The sequence below is a fragment of the Oryctolagus cuniculus genome, chromosome 14, assembly GCF_964237555.1.
Source record: "Oryctolagus cuniculus chromosome 14, mOryCun1.1, whole genome shotgun sequence".
NCBI classification, from domain to species: domain Eukaryota; kingdom Metazoa; phylum Chordata; class Mammalia; order Lagomorpha; family Leporidae; genus Oryctolagus; species Oryctolagus cuniculus.
In genome coordinates this window covers 63204646-63226609 of record NC_091445.1, presented here as the reverse complement: position 1 = coordinate 63226609, position 21964 = coordinate 63204646, and the positions used below count along the sequence as shown (strand labels likewise).

Genomic DNA, 21964 nt, shown 5'->3' with positions numbered 1-21964 from the left:
CTCACTCTCGCTCTCCCCCTCTTTCTATAACTCTGCCTTTCAATTAAATAACAAATAAATCTTTAAAAAATGAATAGATACCAGTTTAATTCTTATTTTTTAAAAATACTGAATTTTGCTTTTTTGGGTTCATCTTTAAAGTACTAGGAAAAAAACAATTCATTATAAACTTAAATAATTTCCTCAGTTCAGGCAAGATTTTTCAGTTTTTAACTGCAAATTCAATTCCCAGGGGAGCACTGGCCTGCTGCTGGCACATGTGTCTTCTCTCTGTACACTGTGCCTCCCCTGCTGGGCCAAAGCCCCTCTGGGTGTTTGCACGGCCAGCTCCCATCTCCATGAGAGCAAGAGCAAGTGTCAAAACACCCTCTTGTCTATTAGGACCTAAAATAACCTCCTAACATTTTCTGAAGATTTTGTTTACAAACAGAATTTTCTAAGGCTATGGACTCATGGCCTTAGAAAAGGCCAACAATTTCCATTTATGTGCATCTCCGTGATCACCTGGTAGCATACTGCTTTGCAAAACTGGATAGAGGAAAGGAGAGACAGGTGGACGGATGGACGGACGGATGAGCAGGCTGCACACCCACTGCACCTCCGTCAGGAACACTCTCTTCATCCCACTCTGCACCTTTCCCCTGCTTAACTCCTGGTCACACTTCAGTTCTCACCTCAAATACTGCTACCTCAACATTTTCCCTGATCCCAGTCAAGGCCAGTCTCCTTCATTCTGGCTTTTCATAGTGTTCCTTTCTTCAGGGCACAAATCTGGGGGCAGTGATATATCACACAAATGTTTACTATTCACCTCCTCATCTAGGTAATACATTCCAAGAGAGCATGGGCCAAGTATGAGATTTTTCTAAATGAATGTACACAAAGTGAGCATTTAGTCTAGTGGTTAAAATGCTTCTGTCTCACATTGGAATACCCAGGTTCAATTCCCAGCTCTGGCTCCTGAGTCCCTGCCCCTGCTGACCCAGACAATGGGCGGCAACAGTAATGTCAAGTAATTGAGTTCCTGCCACTCACATCGGACACCTGGATGGCATTCCCAGGTCTGGCTTCAAGTTTGGCCCAGCCCCAGCTGTTGCAAGAAGTTGACAAGAAAAAAAGCAGGCTAGAGTGTTTTCTCTCTCTCTCTCTCTCTCTCTCTCTTTCTCTCTCTTTCCTGTGTCTTTCTGTCTCAAATTTTAAATAAACAAATTAATGGATAAATGAGTATATGAACAGTGGGCTGTGAACGTGGAACTTGGTTATAAAGATGATTCTACTATAATCACAGGATTGCAGTATTTAAGAAAAGAAAGGGAATGTCAAGTTCAAACAGAACTCAGTAGAATAAAAGAATCTTGAGAGACCTTTGATTCAACCTCCTACACAATGGAGGAATATCTGCACTGTATGATATTAACCTATATGAACAGGGTGTGGTTTTTTTTGGAGGGGGGAATAGAAGTTGCTTTTTGGAATAGGAATTTAATTCCTTGGGGAAAATCATTTGCTATGCAACCTTAAAACCCTAAAATGTTTAGTTTAGCTTACAATAGTGCACATTATATTCAAAATTATTACTTTACATGTGATTTTTCAATTAATCAATTTCTAGCTCTAACTGGCTCAATGCACTATAATAGATGCATTGCACAAAACACAATATAAACTAAAATAAGGTATATGGAAACATTTCATCAATGAAATTATTTAAAGTGTACTAACATATTTCACTTTTTAAAGGAATTTTAAGATAAATTTTCCTATAAAATGAATAATCTTTTAAAATTCACACTCTCCTCCAATTTGTGGTTTGTGAATTTAGATTTTGAATCCAACTGAGCTTTCTGAAAACAAGACACACCTATATGGGTGCCTTCAGTATTGGATTTCACAATGAAGAAACTAATCAGAAAAGGGAACATTTTACCGTTATACATAATATTTGAAGATCAAATTGGTCCTTTCTAGTTATGTTCAAAAGTGATATGGAGGGGCCAGTGCTGTGGCGCAGCAGGTTAACGCCCTGGCCTGAAATGCCGGCAACCCATATGGGCACTGGTTTGACACCCGGCTGCTCCACTTCCAATCCAGCGCTCTGCTATGACCTGGGATAGCAGTAGAAGATGGCCCAAGTCCTTGGGCCCCTGCACCCACGTGGGAGACCCAGAGGAGGCTCCTGGCTCCTGGCTTCAGATTGATCCAGCTCTGACTGTTGCATCCATCTGGGGAGTGAACCAGCAGATGGAAGACTTTCTCTCTCTCTCTCTCTCTCTCTCTCTCTCTCTCTCTGCCTCTCCTTCTCTTTCTGTGTAACTCTTTCAAATAAAATAAAATAAATCTTAAAAAAAAAGTCCTATGGAGACGACCCTCAGATTTCGCCCTTCTGCATCCTTCTCAGATTAGTGATGGTGGATGTGGAGATTCTGTCCTGGCGCAGTCTCGGTTCACAGCCTGGTGCTGTCAGCGAGCCACGGTGGCCTTCATCTGTATGTACCTGTGAGGACAGCATATATGGTGCCTGGAGCATTCCTAGGGGTTTAGCTTATCAGCTGTCTCCCAACCCGACACCAAACACAGCTTGTAACAGGGAAGAAAAAAGAACAGGACACAGCATTCATTGCTCCCCCATCCTCCTTGCTGGCAGAACCCTGACAATCCATGTGACTTTGTGCCCAATTCCAGAAGCTGAGTCATGGAGTGATCTATAAGCCAGACACACGCATCCTCTTCTCCGTTGCCGGTGAACGGTCTAGGATGAGCAGGTGAACCAGTGTTGACCAATGACATGTGAAGAGAAGTCTACTTGGGGTTGCTAGGAAAGACTTTTCTCCTGTATCAAAGCAAAGAAGGCTGTAAAGAGATCTCTGTTTCACTCCATTCCCCACTTTCTTCTTATTTAGTATATTGTCATGTAAGGACACAACTTGGAATTATGACATCCACCCCACACGCTGAAAAGAAGAGGCATCACCAACAACTGGAATATTAGCAGAATGTGAGGAGCAAACATCAGGTATCCGATGTCATCATCCAGCTAAATACTATAAATGTCTTTATAGTTTAAGTCACTATTAATCTAGTTCCTGGCTACCTGTAACCAAATGCATTCCTAATATAAATTTATATAGCCAATATCTTATATAATAGTACTACATGTTCTTCAAAATAGTTTTACATCCATAACTTCACTGAATCCTTTCAACAGTCCTGGATAGAAATGATACAACTACTATATCCTTCATTTTCACAAATACAGAAGTGAATATTTAGGAAAAATTAGTCTTGTCTGAAAAAGAAATCAAGAAGCTTGAGACTGCTTTAGTCCAGGAGTTGGCAAACTGTGTGGTCCACAAGCCAAAGCATAAAGCATGGCCAGTAAACCAAGAGTTTTTAAGTGGATGGAAAAAGTCAGTTAAAAAAAAAATACTCCTATTTCATGACATGTGAAAATTACGTGAAACTGAAGTTCTAGTGTCCATAAACAAGACTTATTGGAATACAGCCATGCTGGGTCATTTACATATTGTCTACAACCGGTTTAGAGCAGCGATTGCAAAGTCCAGTGGTCATGACCAGCTGTATGGCTCACAGCGTCTAAAATATATACTGCCCGGCCCTTTCCAGAAAAAGGTCCCTGACCCCACCTTTTGTTCTATCATGCTCACTTAAAAAGCAATCACGCTTCAATAAAAACTGTGTAGAGTGACTAGGACATCCTATTTTACACCCTAGCATGGTGAGCTGAGGTTTGGTTTGCTGTTTGTCATTTTTTCATCCTCTGACTACAACCTACTGACAGGTTCATAATCCCCAGACTACCCAGATGGGAGCAGAGAAAAGTCTGGACTAACTGTTAATTAATCAGTCTGGCTTGAGTTCTCCCCTCAGTAAACACCAGAGCACATCTGTTTGAAACAATGTTTTGATAAACAGTCCCTCAATCAAAAAGAAAAAAACACTAGCCCATGTATTCTATGCTGCAGTAGTGTTTCTTGTCTGAGATTTGCCATCATATGAACATAAATGAATTATGCCAAACCTGATATAAAATCTACAAGACTTTTCAAGCCATGTGGACAACCATATTATGCAAACCATACAAAGTGGATTTAAAAAACAAATCACTTTGTTTCTTAATTGCTTTTCTATTTTGATCTTTGCAACAAGATTTGATGAACAATGTATTTCACTGCAGGAGAAAATATATGCAAACATTTAATACAGTACCTAGTACATACTTTGTACTGGCTTAAAATTAATTGAACCTAAAATGTATGAACCATGAGGAATAATATTTATAAATGACTTAATTATTCAAATGGAAAGGGAAAATGTATGCATCTATAACACGTAAATACTAGGAGTCGACCGTCTACTCAAATTCATCAGAAAATAAATTTTTTTCATATTTTTGTGGCTTTGGTTTAAGCCTTCAGAGATACAATGCCAACTTTACTCCAGAGCAAGCCAACGTGGTTTTTGCCACAGTTTACAAATCTTTGCATTGTTGTAAAACAGAAACAACATGCTGGTCTGTAGAGATTCCTTTAAGTGTTTTAAATTAAAAAGAGTACTCATCCCACTATCACTATCAAACACAAGGGCATGGGTCTGCCGTGATAAAAGGTTCTTCTGAGGGCTTCAGAACTCCTGGCTCCCTGTCAGCCAGAGAACTCAATGTTTTGAGTTTATCTGCTCCCTCTGCTGCCTGGTTCCATGGTAATTACCAGGCTCCTAGAGCCGCCCTGACATCTCATGTGATGGAAGTACACAGGCAAAGAAATAAACACAAACAGCTGCGTTAATTCCAGCAGCTTTCAAACCTCAAACAAGCTGCGGAAAAACTGCTGAATCAAAAGGGAACTAAGTCAGGAGGAGCGACTCTCAAAACATTCAAGCAAAAAGCACAAGGGCCACAGCCAATGGACCGCACCATCCCAAAGAAAATGAACCAAAAAGGTGCAGGCTTTTAAAAATGGTTGAAAATATTCTTTCCTTCCTAGACAAAAACTTTCATAATTGCACATCTTCTGGAAGAATCGATAAGAAACTGCCAGTTGTGTTACTAGGCTTGTAAATGCCTCAGGAGAAGAAATTACTTATTACTGGCAATACCATGGCACCTTTGAAAGATGACGTGGTGTTGGTTGATTGCATTAATTTTTAATTAAGTTTTTCGAGGTAACATATTACACACCAACATTCAACTATGTTTAGATCAATGTTACTAAAAACACCCAACGTCAGGCACGACTTCTAATAAGACTTTATTCTTTCATTCTAACTCCAAAATATATGCTAGATACTAAGAAGGCAAAAATAAAAGATTTGGTTCCTGCCTTCAAAGAACGTTTGCTCTAACAGAGCCATTGCATACAACTAGTACAAAGTGCAAGAGGAAATGTATGTTACAGTTTCCCAGCAGTCACCCGGAGATACCATTCACCTGTTAAAGGAACGTTGCAGTTGTTCAGCATTGGGAGTTTCTCTTGTGGAATCAGTCAACAAGCCATTACCTTTTGCCATTACCATACTGCCCAAGATCCACGAAATCTCAGTGGCATACAACAAATACAGACAGTCCCCAATTTACAATGGCTTGATTTAATGATTTTTTCAACTGTATCATGGTGCAAAGGCGATACACACTTGGTGGAAATCATACTTCGAATTTTGATCTTTTCCTGGGCTGGTGATTTTCTATCGCTGTGCTGGGCAATGGCAGCAAGCCATGGCCTCCAGTCAGCCACACAATCACAGGGTTACCACACACAACATAAAACAGACTTTATGTTAGATGATTTTCTTTTTTTGCCCAACTATAGGCCAGTGTAAGTGTCCTGGGCATGCTTAAGGGAAGTGAGGCTAAGCTATGATGTTCAGTACATTAGGTGTACTGAATACATTTCTTGACTTAAGATATTTTAACTTACAATGATTTGATCGAGATGTAACCTCATCATAAATCGAGGAGCAGCTCTATTCATAGAACAAATCCAGAGTGGTCAGCAAGGCAGCACATCTGAACTTCACCAGGCTCACTTACATGTCGGTGGCAAGGGTACACGGGTCAGCTGGATCTCAGCTGATTTAAACTGACCTTGGCTGGGACAAACAGGACACTGCTGCTCTACTCTATACTTCTCTTGTCCTTCAGCAGGCTGGCTCGGGTACATTCTGGTGGTCATGACAGAGGTGTGTAAAAAAAGAGGAAAACTGTTAACCTCATGGGTCTTGACTCAAAACTGGCATACCCTTAGTCCCACTGCATTCTACTGGCCAAACAAGGCACAGTGCCAGTTCAGATTCATGAGATGGGGAAACAGACGCCATCACTTAGTAAGAGGAACTGTGAAGTCACCGAGCAGAGAGCATGAATGAAGAGGACTGGAAGAAAACAATCTCGGCTCTCACTGCAATTTACCACCAAGCCCTACCAGAAGAACCGTCTCTAAATTATGTTCTTCTGCTTCTAACCCACCTCTTTCACTAGGAATGATTTCAGATGGTTCAGGTTTTGCCTAAAATTAAACCCATCCTCAAAATTCCAGTAACTGCCACTCTAGAACATCGAGATCCCATCTCTTGCTTTTTTGTCCCTTAACAACGGCCAGTACAGGGCTGCATGGGGACGCCTAAATGTTACTTGTTGATGGATGAACAACTATGTCCACAGTTATAAAAGTGTTTTGAGTAATAGTTGCATAATGCAACATACAGTCTCCTCAGATGGTTGCCTTGAAAGATACCACATTCTAAAATGTGAGTGCTCCTGAGTTTGCATTTTAAAAAATAATCTGTTATATTTAGGTCCCATTCCTACCATTCAAGATGGTAAGGCAGGTACAGATTACATGGACCTTACTTTCAGGCTTTGTTTTTGACTCAGATTTCTAAAACGTACCTACTTACTTCCCAGTCTTTTACCCATTATTTCCGAACGATGAGGACATTCGACAAACATGTTATTACCGAACCTCAGACTGGACTGATTCTTCATTGGCTAGAGGACTCTGGAAAGGATACCATGACCTACCTCACAGGATCGTTCTGGAAAGTGACACGACTGATTCCTTGAAGAATGCCCGGCAAACGCTCCTTGTGTAATATTAATTCTTTACATTTCTAGAGCCCACTTCTTTGACTTCTTTCAAAGAACTCTGAGCAGTTCACATATGGCCGGCCAGATCCTCCCAGAGTGTGAATTATGCCCCAGGAGTGAGTTAATTGCTTGAAAGGAGGCATTAACTCTTTCAGGTCAGTAGGGTCCCACTTACAGCACTGCAGGAGGGCTGTAATTTACCAAATAGCACCCCAGAGGCTGGAAAGAACATGTGCAATATAAATTATTCCCAGGGAGTAACTTAAGAACTCAGAAAATCTGGTTTATCATCTCTTCTGTTCACACAGTACCCCAGCAAGGAAGAGAAGGAGCAAGAAGAGAAAAATTAGTAAAAAACTAGGTGAGACTGGGGAGGCTAAGCCTCCCAAACTCCCAGAGCATGTCAGGGGCAGAACGCCAGTGCAAGCTGCCTGATCACCCAGCATGAGTGCTGCAGGATTCAAGGCTCTCAAGTTGAAGTCTGCAAATCAGGCCTGCGACCAGGATGAGGTGAGTTGCCCAGGAGGCAAAATTAGGGCCTTGCTGATAATTCAGTGAGGGATGTATTAGCTTGAGACATTCAAGGGGCCACAACATCCACACTTAGGTCGATGACTTGCTTCTATTAAACCCGTAAATATTGAGGAAAAGGGGAGGAAGCAATGGGGGGGGTGGCTGGCAGCAGAGGAGAGAGGTTGTCATACTGCTCTGTTGCTGTGGTTAGAAATGGTCAAAGGCTTGCGCCGTGGCTCACTAGGCTAATCCTCCGCCTAGCGGCGCCGGCACACAGGGTTCTAGTCCCGGTCAGGGTGCGGGATTCTGTCCCGGTTGCCCCTCTTCCCAGGCCAGCTCTCTGCTGTGGCCAGGGAGTGCAGTGGAGGATGGCCCAAGTACTTGGGCCCTGCACCCGCATGGGAGACCAGGAGAAGCACCTGGCTCCTGCCATCGGATCAACTCGGTGCGCCGGCCACAGCGCGCCGGCCATGGAGGCCATTGGAGGGTGAACCAACGGCAAAAGGAAGACTTTTCTCTCTGTCTCTCTCTCTCTCTCACTGTCCACTCCGCCTGGAAAAAAAAAAAAAAGAAATGGTCAAATAGTTCACCTATTTTAGGTTACAGGAGAAGCGTCTAGATTGAAGTCTGTTTGTTATGTAATTAATACATATTTTGGCTTGAAGGTCCAAATACTGAGTCCTTGTCCCTGGCTCAATTAAGCACTATAGCAATCATCTTTAACTATGGCCTGTGAGTTCCTGTTCTTTAGGAAGCTTCCCAAAGCTCTACAAAGGGTACCAGGTGGTCTGCAAAACACCTTAGGAACATAGAGATTTTGATTCTTCACTCAGCACTCGCTCGCTCTCTCTCTCTCACACACACTCTTTCTCTCTCCCCTCTGTGCCTGTCCAAAATCCAAATGCAGAACTATAATGTTCTTTTAAGGAGGACAAAAAATCTAATGCTTGCAATGCCTGGGAGCTGTACTATGCCAGCTTCTTTTCAAAACCCTTCTTCCATTCACCTTATCAACCTCAGCCACCAATGAAGCCCCTAAATGGCTTCTCTGAATTTTCACTCATTTCTTGCCCCAATGAACTACACACTAAATCCCATGTGAAACAAAGTGGACATAACAGGCCCCTTGCATGCTCCCTCCCACACACACACAACGGCGAGTCAATTTGAGCTCACACTTACTTGGATGGCAGTGAGTGGTATTCACTTTGGATAAATCACTTAGCCACTCCCGGCTTCTGCTTTCTCAGAGATTAGAAGTCTCAGGTTCCTTCCAGTTCTGGAATTCCATAATTCTTTTTTTAGATATTTTTTAAAGATTTATTTATTTATTTGCAAGTCAGAATTACACAGAGAGAGGGGAGGCAGAGAGAGAGAGATCTTCCATCCAATGGTTCACTCCCCAATTGGCTGCAACGGCCGAAGCTGCGCCAATCCGAAGCCAGGAGCCAAGAGCTTCCTCCATGATACCCACGCAGGCGCAGGGGCCCAAGGACTTGGGCCATCCTCTACTGTTTTCCCAGGCCATAGCAGAGAGCTGGATTGGAAGTGGAGCAGCCGGGTCTCGAACCGGTGCCCATATGGGTTGCCGGCATTTCAGGCCAGGGCGTTAACCTGCTGCGCCACAGCGCCGGCCCCTGGAATTCCATAATTCTAGAGTTGATACATCTCCTGGAAGTCACAACCTTCAGCTAAACTGCAGTCAGCAAATGGCAACTCTGAGGCCAAATCCCACCCCCTCCCCCTGTAGCTTTTGTATAGTTACTGAGCGATAAAGATGGTTTTTAAACTTTAAATGGTTGGGAGAAAAAAAGATAAAAAGAATAGTATTCACAACATGCGAAACAACTACATAAAACTCAAATTTTGGTGTCCATAAATAAAGTTTTATTGGCGCACAGCCAGGCCCATGCATACACATATTACCATGGCTGCTTTCGCAACACGAGAGAACTGAGTGCTTGCAGCAGAGACTGCAAAGGCTGCAAACCCCAAATATTCACTAACTTCACAGACAATGCTCTCCCTTTACACAGTCTGCCCAGCCCACACTAAGCCATTAGACTTCGCACGGTAAAAAGTCTGCTGCAAAACCCCTACCCACTTGAAGATTTATTTCTGGAAAAGAGCAGCCTCAAGGTAATCTCAGGACCCAAAAACAACATGAATGGATAATCGGATGAGCTGATCCTTCTAGAAGAAACTGCAGGAAATCACTGATAAATCTACTTTGCTAATTTCAGGATTGACTTTTTATGACAAACTACTGCCTGCAAAACAAAATTGTCTCTTATCACTTTGCAATAAAAGGCCATTACAGTCCCTTTTCTCTTTTCCTTTGTTTTTTCTTTCTCTTTTGTAAAGTGGTCTGAAGGTAAATGTACCTTTTCTTCACGAGCGAAAGTTCTGTGGGCGACAGCAGCTGTTAAAGAGCAAGCCGGCATGGAAGAAATCCCTGCCCAATAAGGCAGTGACTTTGAAAAGGAAATTGCCCTGCTTAAGTGCTGGATTCTGTTTCAGCCCTCACAACCCAAGTTATGAGGGAGTCCAGGGACCCAGGTCCTGGCCCTTACAGGCAAAACAGCTGCAAAGCCCCTCGGGGAGCGAGCTGAGGACTCTCTGCAAATGGCCAAGGGCTGACCCACCTGCCCGGTCGGTTCCACAGGCTGCAGCCCCCCAGGGCCCCGGGCTGAGCAGGAACACAGAGTTAGCACTTGGCACTGAGTATCCCACTGAGGCCCCTTCTACCCCCCTCAAATCCCCTCCTCTCTGCCTCCTCAGCCCAATCAAAGCCTACTCTAAATTCCGCAGCCTCGGGCAACCCTGTATTACTTTTGACCATTTTCTGTTTGTGTTTTCTCTTGCCAAGGTCTGTAAGATCCTGCAGCAGCCAGAACACTGACCACTTAGGGCTCTCAGTGGGAGACCCACACGCCTTCTCCATGAAGACAGTGCCACTGGGGAGAGGGGACATTAGTAGGGCTTCTGACCTTTTTCCTCAAAGAGAAACGGGGACTCTCTGGCTGCCAGGCAGGTTTTCTAGATGAGGAGCCGAGATCAGAGGACGGTGTGCTGGTTCCTAGAGTTCCCTATTTCTGTTACTACTTCATCAGAGGAAGCTCTTCCTATTGCAAGCAAAAGCCATGTTGCAAACTGTTCTGTGCTGCACTTTGCCGACACAGCTGCAGATCTCGCATACGGCTCGGCTTCCCTGAGAGCAGAGAAGAGGGAGCATTGGAGCTGTGGGCTTCCTGCTCTCAGCTTTGTGGGGTGTTGAGATTGTGGCATCAGGCCATGCCTTTCTGCCCAAAACACCAAATTCTTGCTTTGCTTCCTGCGGTATTTCTATTGCACGCGGTCTCTTCACCTGGAACCTTTGTCTTCCTTCATATGCAGGTGGTAATCATGTAAATAAAGGTTCTTTCAAAATTAAAACCAGTCGCTTGGATTCTAAATGCAACTTTCCATTTTTGTCTTTATATTCTTGTTTTAAGATGATCAGCGGGAATTATCCAAAGGAACATAATGATCTGGAAGGGTCTTAGTTCTTGTGCCTATTAAAATACAGCACATGTCCTGGCTTTGCTGAACCACTGAAAAAATAAAGCTAGCTGATAAACTTGTGGTGCATTAAAAAAAAATACCAATTCCTGGGCTCCACCCCTCAAGAGACTCTGCTTTAATTGCCCTGGGTAGGGCCTGGATCTGGGTATTTTTTGCTTTGCTTTGTAATCTCTCCAGGGTTCCACAGTCACATGAGGCCCAGACTCCAGCACATGGCACCTCAGGTAGACTTCAGATGGGGAGTACTTCCCTCTTCACCCCATGATTCCATGGCACATGTCTGCCTGTCCTTATAGCCCATAAGCTTAGGAAGGGTCTGGGATTGTTCCTTATTTGTCTGGAAGACTTGCAGTAGCCAGTGAGATGCTGCAACCCCAGGCGCTCATGAGAACACGGCTCCTCCTAAGGAGACAGAGCCAGGAGGAACTCTGGGAAATCTCTTAATCAAAGGCGGCTAGCCTCTATACCTGTGACATCAATGACCTGAATTCCTGTGACTGTCCCAGACCCAGGCCCCTGAGCCAGGGTATGCAGCACCCTCCATCTCCAACACCTGGTGTATACCAAGCAGGGCCAACTTGATGCTTTTGCTAACGGAGTTCAAATGGGAGATCAACAGAAAGCTGGGCAGTCGGCAGCAGGAGCGGAAGCCAAAAGACTCCGGGAGACACCCAGCCAGTGGAGAGCTGAATCACCTTGGCTGCAGAGCCCTTGAGTAGGGATAGCAGATGCCGGCCGCAGAGGGGGCCACGGAGCCGTATCCTGAATGACCTTCCAGTTCCTGAACTCCAATCCAGTTTTCGTGAGGCCTGGCTGGGTGGCCCTTCCGGAAGGCTTTTCAGAGCCACGTGGCTGAATGGTGGAGATTCCGGTCAGCCTTCCTTCCCCAGTAAAATCCCCGCTACTTAGGGTCAACCAAGTGGTATCCGTCCCTGGTAACCCCAAAAGCCCAATCAGCACAATTCCCAGGGTCTAGCGTTTTGGGTGGCATGCGGCAAGTACCAAATAATTGCAGGTGCATGGATGGCCTGATCATCCCCTGCCTCCCCGCAAAAAGCCTGCAGAAAGTGAAGAAATCATTCCGGGTGAAACTACTGATTGGGGTCACCTATCAACTCTCACAGCAAGGCTAAACTGGGACACATATACAAAGCTTACTCCATCCTCGCACTTCCCAATCCACCTACCTTCTACCACAAACCTATCCCACAGGGAACTGTCACACAGCACAGAACTGCAAGGGAGCATCCTAACCTCAGCTAAGATGTGTTTGCCTGACTTGGTTTTCATTTCACTTCATCTTAAATCACGGTAACATTAGTAAGAACAATTTGCCGCCCACTCCAGCTTCACCGACAAACCTCCAAAGTAGCTGATCTGTGACTTTTAAGTTTAATAATACACGATTCTCCCTCCTCCTCCCCCTCCCCAACCCTCCCCCCCCCCCCGCCGCGTTGCCACACACATTCCCCCTGTCTATTGTCTGTCTGAGCTACTTGAAGAACACACACTCCCCACCAACCGGATGAGTCATAAAATGAGGTACATAGATGTAAACTGAGCCTGTTTACACTGTCCCTGGCCCCAGCTAATAAAATAAAAGAGATCCCACAGAATTCAGGTCCACTGGTTTCCAGAAAGCGAGTTTCTGCTTAGCAAAGAAAGACATAGCTTACGGAGTCCATGCTTTGAAAGGCAGCGCTAGTTCCACGCTCTACACACACACACACCACACCACCACCACCACCACCACCACCACCACCATGAATGCTGCGTGTTTCTGAGTACAGCCAGGTACCGGGTGTGCAAGGATTTGCCCTCCTCATCCGCCCTCTACAAAGGCAAGCTGGGGTGGGGGTTGGGGGGCTTCTGGGGGTGAGCTACCCAACACAAGGTCTCACCTTTCCCGTTCACAAAGCTCCGCACTGGGGGCCCCCCGCTGGGTCCCTTCAGCAGGTGCTTGCTAAGGTTTTGCATTTTCAAAAATCTGGGAAGGGAAAGAAAAAAAAAAAAAAAAACCACAGCAGGTTTAGCCCAACCTCCCCTGACCTGTTCCTGATAAAGTGACCTGGCGCCTCGGGAACTGGGATTTTGAATGTATGTGTGTGTGTGTGTCTAGCCTGTGGCTGCTATTGGATTACAACAGCATGAAAATGGAACCTAGGGCTGAGGAGCCCGCCAGCCTCAGAAGCCTTCTTCATTGCCTGCCGTGTAATAGATGATATGCAAAGCCTCTGACTTCAGCCAGTAGATATTTGGAGACCGTGTTGGCCCTAGCATGGGGACTAAACTAGCGTGTGTTTAGGTCAGAAAGCGAATCAGAAAAGCCACTGGAGGGCACGTCACGGAATGAGCGCCCTATAAATTCATTCCCACTCGCAGCCTCCCCTGGCAAACACTCGGCTTCCCTCCCTGGGCCGCTCCACGTCTCTCCCCGCCGTGGGGCTAGGAGGACTCGGGCCGCAGCTCCCCCTTCTCGCCGCCGCCTTCTGCCCTGCAGAAAAAAGCGAGAGGGCGAGACTCCGAGGACGCCGCCAGCCCTCGACAGGCGCGAGGGAAGCCCAGGGTAGCCCTGCACCCGGCAGAGCGCCCTCCCTCGGAGCGCGCGGCGCCCAGGCCAAGCCCCGCGCGGGCGCAGCGGTCAACTTCGGATTGCCCCCTTCGGTCGGTCTGAGCGGAGCTCCGCACTCTTCCTCCGGATCTACCCGGCCAGGGCCGGCGCTAGCCCGGCGGCATCTGCACGCGCTCAGCGCTCTCCCTGCACCCCGGGGAGGGGGCCGCCTCGCGTCACCCACTCGCACCCCGCGCCCCCGCCTCAGGAGCCCGGCGCCTCCTCGCCGCCCTCCCCCCCACCCCAGCCACAACCGCCGGCCTCGCCGCCGCCTCCCGACCCCTCCCCTCTCGGGGCCCCGCGCCTCCCCTCCCCCACCCGGCCCCCTGGCCCGGGCTCTCGACGACCAGCCTGCGCTCCTGGCGCCCTCATGTCTTCACGGGACTCCCCGCGCCGGTTGACGTGGTGTCTCGTTCGGATCTCCAGGCAAGACCTCGGCTCCCGCCGCAGCATCAGACAGGCCCGTCTCGCGCTCCCAGGCTCTGCGCCCCGAGGAGGCGCAGAGTGCGGCGGCCGCCGCTGAGCCGCCCGCGGCGCCCCGGGCCCGCGCAGCCCCGGCCAAGAGCGCGGTGCGCGCGGCCGCGTCACCCCCCTCCCAGGGCAGGGGCAGCGGCTGCTTGGACTTGGGCTCCTGGGGGTCCGGGGGTCCGGCGGGGGAGGTGTCGGCAGCCCTCTCCTTTTTTGCCGCGGCGGCGGCTGGAACCTTGGCCACCGCCTCCTGCGCGCCCTCGCCGCCTCGCGCGACCCCAAGATTGCGAACTCGAACCCCTGACCTATTGGGCGGAGCTCCGCCGCGCTCCTGCCCTCGGCCCGGATGGGTCTCCTGGATGGGACTCGGGGCACCTGGAGTTAATGTCCAACTGGAGGTCTGCGGAGACCGGATCCGAGGTGAGTAGGGGAGCAGGCCGGGGTGGAGGGGGCGAGGGGCCGCCAGCGTCGCCTGCGGGAGCGGCGGGTTGCGGGGTGCGTGAGACAAGGGCGCGGCTGGACCCCGGGACAGGCGGACGGTGAGAGCGGGAAGAACAGAGGGATCCCTGGTTGGGCAGGGAGGGAGAAGTTGGACCAGAGAGAGCGAGCGCGCGCGAGGCTAGCAGTACGGAGGGGCAGGTTGCCTTTTCCACGTGGGCAGAGATCTGTGGGGGCCCTGATGCCCCTGAACCCCTCCATGCCGGAGAGGGGCGAGTTCCCTCCCCGACTCGGCTGGGCGCCCTTCTTTCAAGTCCCTGGACGGCGCGGGGCTCGGCTCATCTCGGAAGCCACCCGGAGCGTCCTCTCCGGCTGCCTAGAGATCCCGTGCGGCGAGTGTAACTTAACTGTTGAGCTAGTTTGGGTCGGTTCTGGAGGAGAGCGCAAGCCCGGGGAGCGACTGCGGCTAAGGCGCTGAGATCCTAAAAATAGAGGGCTCGCAGCCTCGGGCGAGGTCCTGCAAAGCCACAGCCTCTTCTCTCTTTCGCTCAGCCCCTGTAACCGCTCCCGTCTAGGCACGGACATGGGCTCCCCGCGCTGTCCCACACTCAAGTCTCCGTTTCCAACAGACTTGGGAACTCCTCGGGGTCTCCCCTGGGCCGTCCAGGAGGTTCTTGGAGTGACCTCTTTTCCCCCTTACTCTGCGCCCCCTCCCTCCCAGCCACTGCCTCGCACCACCTGGGGGCTGGTTCCGCCGTGGCTGGGCTTCCAACCCCACCCGGTGTAAAGGAAACCCCCGTCCGCGCCGGGAGTGGACACTGTCTGTCCCCGCAAACCTCCCAAAGCCTCGCCGCTGTGCGATCCCTGGAGAGCGGGCGGGGGGCTGCCCCCGCTGTGAGCTCCCTGCGTTTTTGCTCGGTGCCAGGGCCACACACAACCCTTCCGCCCACCCCACCCCCCGGCCCCGCGGCCCCGCGGCCCCGGGTGTGCTGGAGCGCGCTCGACTCCAGCTCGGTGGTTTGAACTTGCACTTCGAGTGTTTCGAGGAAGAGATGCTGCTTCCCACCTCACGCACACACCCCGTCCCGCAAGGCCAGCAAAGTGGGAGCCACGGGGCTTCCGCCTGCGTCTCCCCACCCCGCCCTCCACCAAGCACTGGCTGTTTCGCCGCGCCTTCGCCAAGGCGTGGGAGGTGTCGCCTTTTCAACAAGTGACAAGTGTCGGGTGTCCGGGAAGCGCGCCGCGTCCCTAGCCCACCCCCGCCGCAGGAGGTGCGGTGGCCTCCGGCCCCCTCCGCAGCCTGCCCGCGAGCGGCGCCCCGCATTCTTTCTCCAGGCCTCATCGTGGGCACCGCCGTCGCGGGGAGTTAAGGGGAGAGTGAGCCCTGCATCAGGCAAGGGCACTGGGCGCAGTTCAGAAAGGCAACAGAGCTGTCCGTAATTTCTGTCCCTGCCGCAGGAGGAAACCCCCAAGTTTATAGCAAACCCCGCTCCCTGCCCCACGCTTGCTTTTTCTCTGCCTAAGACCTGGATCTAAGGCAAAGCCCAAACCAACCTCCCAGTCAGCCAGGTACGGGGTGAGGTGGAGGAGGGGAGGGGGAGGCAGGGCGGCGGGAGCGCCCACCCGCTGCGAAGCCTCCGGGGAGCGCTGGGGGGATGGGAGGGGAGGGGTCGCAGGGGAGATGGGGGGGAGGTGTCCAGAAGAAGCAGGTTGCCCAGGCAGCACCCAGCGCATCGGGAGAGGGAAAAGCGGGAGAGAAAGGCGAGGTGGGAGCCTGCGCCGCAGGCACGCGGGTAAGGACATCAAAGGGCCATGGGCGATTGTCAATTTAGGGAGGATTGTGGGGCGAGTGGTGGTTCTCCCGTTTTTTACTTAAAATGACAACGCAGCCTCCTGGCCGCGTGGGCACTGCCGGACTCGGGCGGTTTCTGGTGCCCCCTGGTGCCGGGAACTCAGAAGTGCCCCCACGGCCGGCGGGCGGGCGGGCGAGCTGCGGCTTCGGCAGACTCCGCGGGCTTTCCGGGGCGTGCTTTTCGCCCCCCACGCTGCCGGGGGACCCACCCGGTGCCCTGCTGGGGAGCGTTGGGCCCGACCTCACGGGAGGATCAGCCTTGCCAGGGCGCAAGAAAGGGTGCGGGGTTCAGTTGGCCGGGAGGACTTGAACTGGGTTTCCGCACGTGGCAGCGCGTGAAGCGATTTGCACGGGTAGCAAAGGCGGTGGTTGCGAGGGAAACGCAGCGAACGGCTGCAGACAAGTGCGGGGCAAGGATTCAGACACAAACTGGGACGCCGCGGGGGGAGGCCCAGAGGGGCCCAGAGAAAAATGTCCTAGGGAGACCGCTGTGTGCGCCGTCCCAGACCTCCCCGCCCCCCCGCGCGCGCCCTGCAAATACCGGGAACTGAAGAGCCGCTGGGACTGGAGAGGGCCCCGGCGGCGGCGCGCAGAGTGAGGAATGCGCCCTCCCCGGCTCGGCGGGGGAGCTGTTTGGGGGCGCTGGCGGCACCCGGCCCCGGGCGGGAGCGGGAGCTGGGAGCCTCCTCTGGCGAGGCGGGGAGTTTTCCACTGTTTCCTCCTTTGCCAGCTTCGCCACACTTCTAATTGAGGACCTCCACGTCCAATTTAAAAAGCCCTCGGTTGGCCAAGCGAGGAAAAAAAAAAAAAAAGGAAAAACTCTCTTAATGCGGAAGGGAAGTCTGGTGCCTCGGTCGCTTCCTGCCGCCGGGCACCGCGATTTGGGATGGCGCATTAGCCGTGCGCCTAGCTGTGGGTCCCCACCGCCAGCCATTTCGCACGCACCCGGGACTCGGCACCGAGGGGGCGGGAGGCGCAGCCTGGCACGGTGTTCCTGGGCCTGCCCGCCGCGACCCAGAGACGTCGCTTTTCCCAGGGTTTGCAAACCTGGCCGCACTGCATGTGGCGCGCCGGGCCGCGGGACCTGGGGGTTCCCAGTCCCTCCGCTCCGCGAACCCAACAGCTGCGGGGCGAAGAGTCCAAGGGATGGAAAATGCATTTGTCTCCGCAGTGGTGGGAGGTGGCGGCTGAATTTAACGCTTTCCCGGGTGGCCAGCACCCGGGCCTGGGACCTGGGGTTCCACGTGGAACTTAGAGGCGCGTGGGTGGGGAGTGGAGGGGTCTGGAAGGGAGGCGGAGGCGCCTGTTAACTAATGCAAGGGAAAGTTGTTGCATTTACCTGGAAATGATCTTCTCCCCACTTGCAGGTTTTCCTCTAAATCCACTTTACCTAGGGTGTGGGTTGTTGGTGGGGGTGGGGGGGTTAACTGCATGACTTTCAGTTTCCGCCTGAAAATTCTCACCATAGTCCCCTGGAGGGGGAAGAGACTGGTTCCTCGGCCCCTCCACACCCCCTCATTGCATGGGGCTTGGCGCAGCTTCAGGCGCGGCCCTGTTTCCTAGGGGTGTGCGGCCTGAGAATATAAACCGAGGCACGAGCTGCACCCCGACACCGTACCTTCTAGCCGCCCCCCCCCCCCAGGTGCTCACGCGCCTGGGGCTCTGGGAGCCAGCGACTCCTCTGGGAGGGGAAGAGATTAGCGTTAGAGTCTCTCAAACCTGAAGAAATAAAATGGAATCAAGAGGGGGGGGCGGGGGTTCGGGTCTACCGGGGACGATTAGAAATGTCAAGTCCTGCCTACCAGCAAAGGCAAAGGCTATGCAGAGCGCGGACCGTGTGCCCCGCTGGTCCCCTGCACGCGTCACTTAACGTCCATAACCTTAAGAGGTGGACCTAATACTTTAAGCCGACTCGATGCTTCGGGTAGTTGACTAACTCAACCCAGATATTCCTGCACAGCCTCAGAGTCCCCAAGTCTCACTAACTTCTTGTTCCTGTGGCAGTGTATTTAGGTGGGGGAATGAAGCGGGGGGGGGGGGGGCGGCCGGGGTGAGCGGTGCCCTCCAGCCTCCTCCAGCCTAGCTAGGAGTGGGGCCGGGGGCCCAGGGTCGCGCCTGATTTTTTTTTTTTTTTTAAGCCATAGAAAACGACTGGTCCCCAGGGACCTTCCGGAGCTACCCGGCTGGGAGGGTCTCTGGTTGGGCAGATGACGCAGGGTGATGTCTGCTGGGTTGACACCCCCCCCCCAGGAAATGGGGTACACGCCTGCGGAGAGGCCTGGCCAGGAATCTGGCCCAGGGGGAGAGGGCGTTTACCGGCCGAAGCGGTGCAGAGGGCAGCAGCCTTGCTTAAAAATCTGACCCTTGGGACCGGGTGGCAGAGGAGGCAGAGGTCAGCCGTGGCCTGGACGGGGAGTGAGCACTGCTCCTGGGGCTCCCCGGGAGACGCAGCGAGCAGGGCGCTCCGAAGGAGGGCGGGGGACGCCCGAGGAGCCGCAGGCCTGCAGCGGGCGCCGGAGAAGGGCGGGCGGGGATGAGTTCGGAGGGGGACGCGGGGACCCGCGGGGATGCCGCGCCGCGGGCACTTGAGCTTAACGCGCCTTCTGCGGTTCTCTCCTCCGCCGCCCGCCCGCTCGCCCGCGCAGGTGCCGCCGCCGGACGGGACTCTAAGATGAAGTTATGGGATGTCGTGGCTGTCTGCCTGGTGCTGCTCCACACCGCGTCCGCCTTCCCGCTGCCCGCCGGTAAGAGGCCTCCCGAGGCGCCCGCCGAAGACCGCTCCCTCGGCCGCCGCCGCGCACCCTTCGCGCTGAGCCGTGACTGTAAGAACCGTTCCCTCCCCGCGGTGGGGGGCGCGCTTGTGGCCCCCCTCGCCCCCCACGCGCCGCCTGCACGCACCCCGAACCGGCCCGGACGGCTGTGTGCCTCTTGGCCCCGCGGGCAAAGCCCGGCGGGTGCCGCAGCCTCCCTGGAGGTGCCCTGCTGCCGGCTGCCGCCCAAGGGCCCCGGACGCCTTGCCTGTGTATGCCAATGCTGGTTTGCCCAGCCCGGACAGTACGGAGCGTTCATGCTGTCCCTTTAGCTGCTCGGTGAACAGAGATTCTGAGCGCCACAGGAACACGCCCAGGTGGCCCCACTTCTCCCCATCCCGTAGACAGGCACCCATCTTTAAGTTTCTTTTTCCCAAAGCTCTGTATCAGTTGTGTTGTGCCCGGCCGTGCTGAATGCTGAAAACTATTGCACTTTTATCCTAAACTGCTTCTGCAAGCCGAGAGGCCAGGTTTTTCACAAAAGCCAGAGACAGAGAGAAGGCAGAAGGGCCTCTCTTTCCAGCAGGAACATCTGGGGAGTGTCAGGTCTGCTCGGAAAAGTTTGCTTCTAGGAAGAAGTCGCAGGGGTACGTAGTGCTGGCCGGGACTAGGGCAGAAAGCCGGGGCTCACAGATGACCACGCTGACTCTTGAGAAAAGCCCGGCTCCTTCTGAGTTTAGAAGCAAGCCAATCAGGACACGGCAGCTGCGGCCTGATACCGTTTGCTCTCTTCTGGTCAGCCCTTTGTTGCGTTAAAATGGGGTATTGCTGCATGACTTATAGTGGCTATCGGAGCCTTTTGGAGTGTGAAAAAGGTAGCAGTGGAAACGTTGGCAGAACCCCAGAGGAGGGCGAGAGGGAGCTGTAGATAACCAGGGTACCACACTGGCTACTCCTCCCCCAGCCCGGATTATCCCCCAAGGTGACTGCACCTGTACAAGCGCCGCAGTGGGCGCCTGGTCCAAGTCAGCTATCAGCCAAGAATCCCCGAAACTCAGGGGCAGCAAACAGTCCAAGAAATCTGATATTTTATGCTTAATCTTCTTCCAGAAGCCCCAGGACAAAAAGTGCTTTTTTTTTAATCGGTCAGATTAAGACTTCAAAAGTGATTTGGGGTTACAAAGAGGCCACGGTGGTCCCTTGAAATTAAAATCCCCGTTCCAAGGGCTTCTGTCAGTTCACCATACAGCCTTATCTGCAAAGGCTTTCCTCTCCAGCACAGGTTTAGTGTGCAGAAACACTTGGCCAATGGACATCTACATGGGAAGCCAGCGGCTTCAGAGCATAACGCATAAGCGTTCATAACTGTCCCTTCATTCATTGGAACGGGCGGGCCAGGGGAACAGAGGCAGTGGCAGGTGCTAGGTCTCCAGCCTGAAGGTTCAGGAGAGAAAACTGTGCCTGGTTGTGCAGCTGATCAATTCCTGGAGGTTTAAGTGCCATATTTGTAGCCCGCCTACCTAGGTTTATTTAGTGCTGGCTCCTGGTCCTGGCTCGGTGTTCAGCTAGTTCTGTGGCTATGAACAAGTTACTTACTTTAGAACTTGTTGAACCTTTATAGCTGTTCAATAAAAGGAGGCCTTTCTGATCTGAAACATCAGCAACTATGGGATTTGTCCCTTGGCCTATACATTCCTATCCCAGCCATTCTTTGGGGATCCCCTGGGGAACTATAAAGACTGGATCTCACCCCAGGCGATTCTGATTGACTTGGTGGGAGCCTCTGGAAATACATATATTCCCCCTAGTGAACCTAATGAACAGCCAGGGTTCTATCAGCATGGCTGGATAATATCCACAGAAGGAAAACCTGTGGCTCATCCCCAGTAACACTCGACAAAGCAAGTGAGTTAGCATTAATCCCCACACTAAAGGTGTGGGGAAGGCACGCTGTGTGGGGGAGGAGAGTAGCTTTCCTTTGCCAGAACTGACACAGAGTCATCAGTGGACAGGATTCTGATTACTCTGCCTACATTTGAACCAGCAGAACACGCCCAGTTCTGTTTTAGCTATGCAAAGACCCAATAGATCCTAGAGGAAACCTGAAAGAGAAACGTTCCCAAAGAGAAACAGCTGCATTCTAAGCCAAATTGACTTCTTTCCAGGTATGTTCAATTCGGTAGCAAGCTGTCAGCGCAGGGAAGGCAAAATAATGACAGTGTGCAGACTTTGGACACTCAACCAGTGTCAACACACCCCTGTCACAGCGCTGAAGTTTATATCCTGTGCTGGACACGGCATAACTGGTTAAGACTTATGGAGAAAAACATTAAGTCACTGAATTTCATTTGAAAATAGAAAGTACCATAAATTCTGATGCCTCCAGTTCCCTTCGAATACTTGGAGCTTAGTGATCACATAAAAGGGCTTGCATGCCACATTAATAATCCTGCACTTTTCAGAGGTGCTGGGACCCTACCTGTCTGCACACTCACCCTCGAGGTTATCTGTGTTCTGCTGGCTCCACTGTGAATGAAACATCCAGAATTTTATCCCTAGTGTGTTCACAGTATGAACAGGTGGCTCACTTGCCTGGAGGTTGGCTATGAAGTGGTCCATAGTCCAGGGCCACCTCCCCTACCACCTTCGAAGCTGTCTAGACTCAC

The 21964-nt window shown here is 51.5% G+C and overlaps 1 protein-coding gene across 4 annotated transcripts in view; it reads left to right on the top strand.

Annotated features, from left to right (window-relative positions):
• The first annotated feature begins 13577 nt into the window (after positions 1-13577).
• The window catches only part of GDNF (glial cell derived neurotrophic factor), a 28561-nt gene continuing 20174 nt past the window's right edge, over positions 13578-21964 (top strand). The window contains exons 1-2 of one of the 4 annotated variants that reach the window (XM_051853517.2): positions 13578-14678; positions 19194-19292. In XM_051853517.2, the coding sequence (XP_051709477.1) occupies positions 14618-14678; positions 19194-19292 (160 nt within the window). In that variant the 5' untranslated portion in view covers positions 13578-14617. Of the gene's footprint in view, positions 14679-18946; positions 19371-21964 lie in introns of those variants that run through there. The other 3 variants (XM_051853515.2, XM_051853516.2, XM_051853514.2) reach the window with 3 other exon arrangements.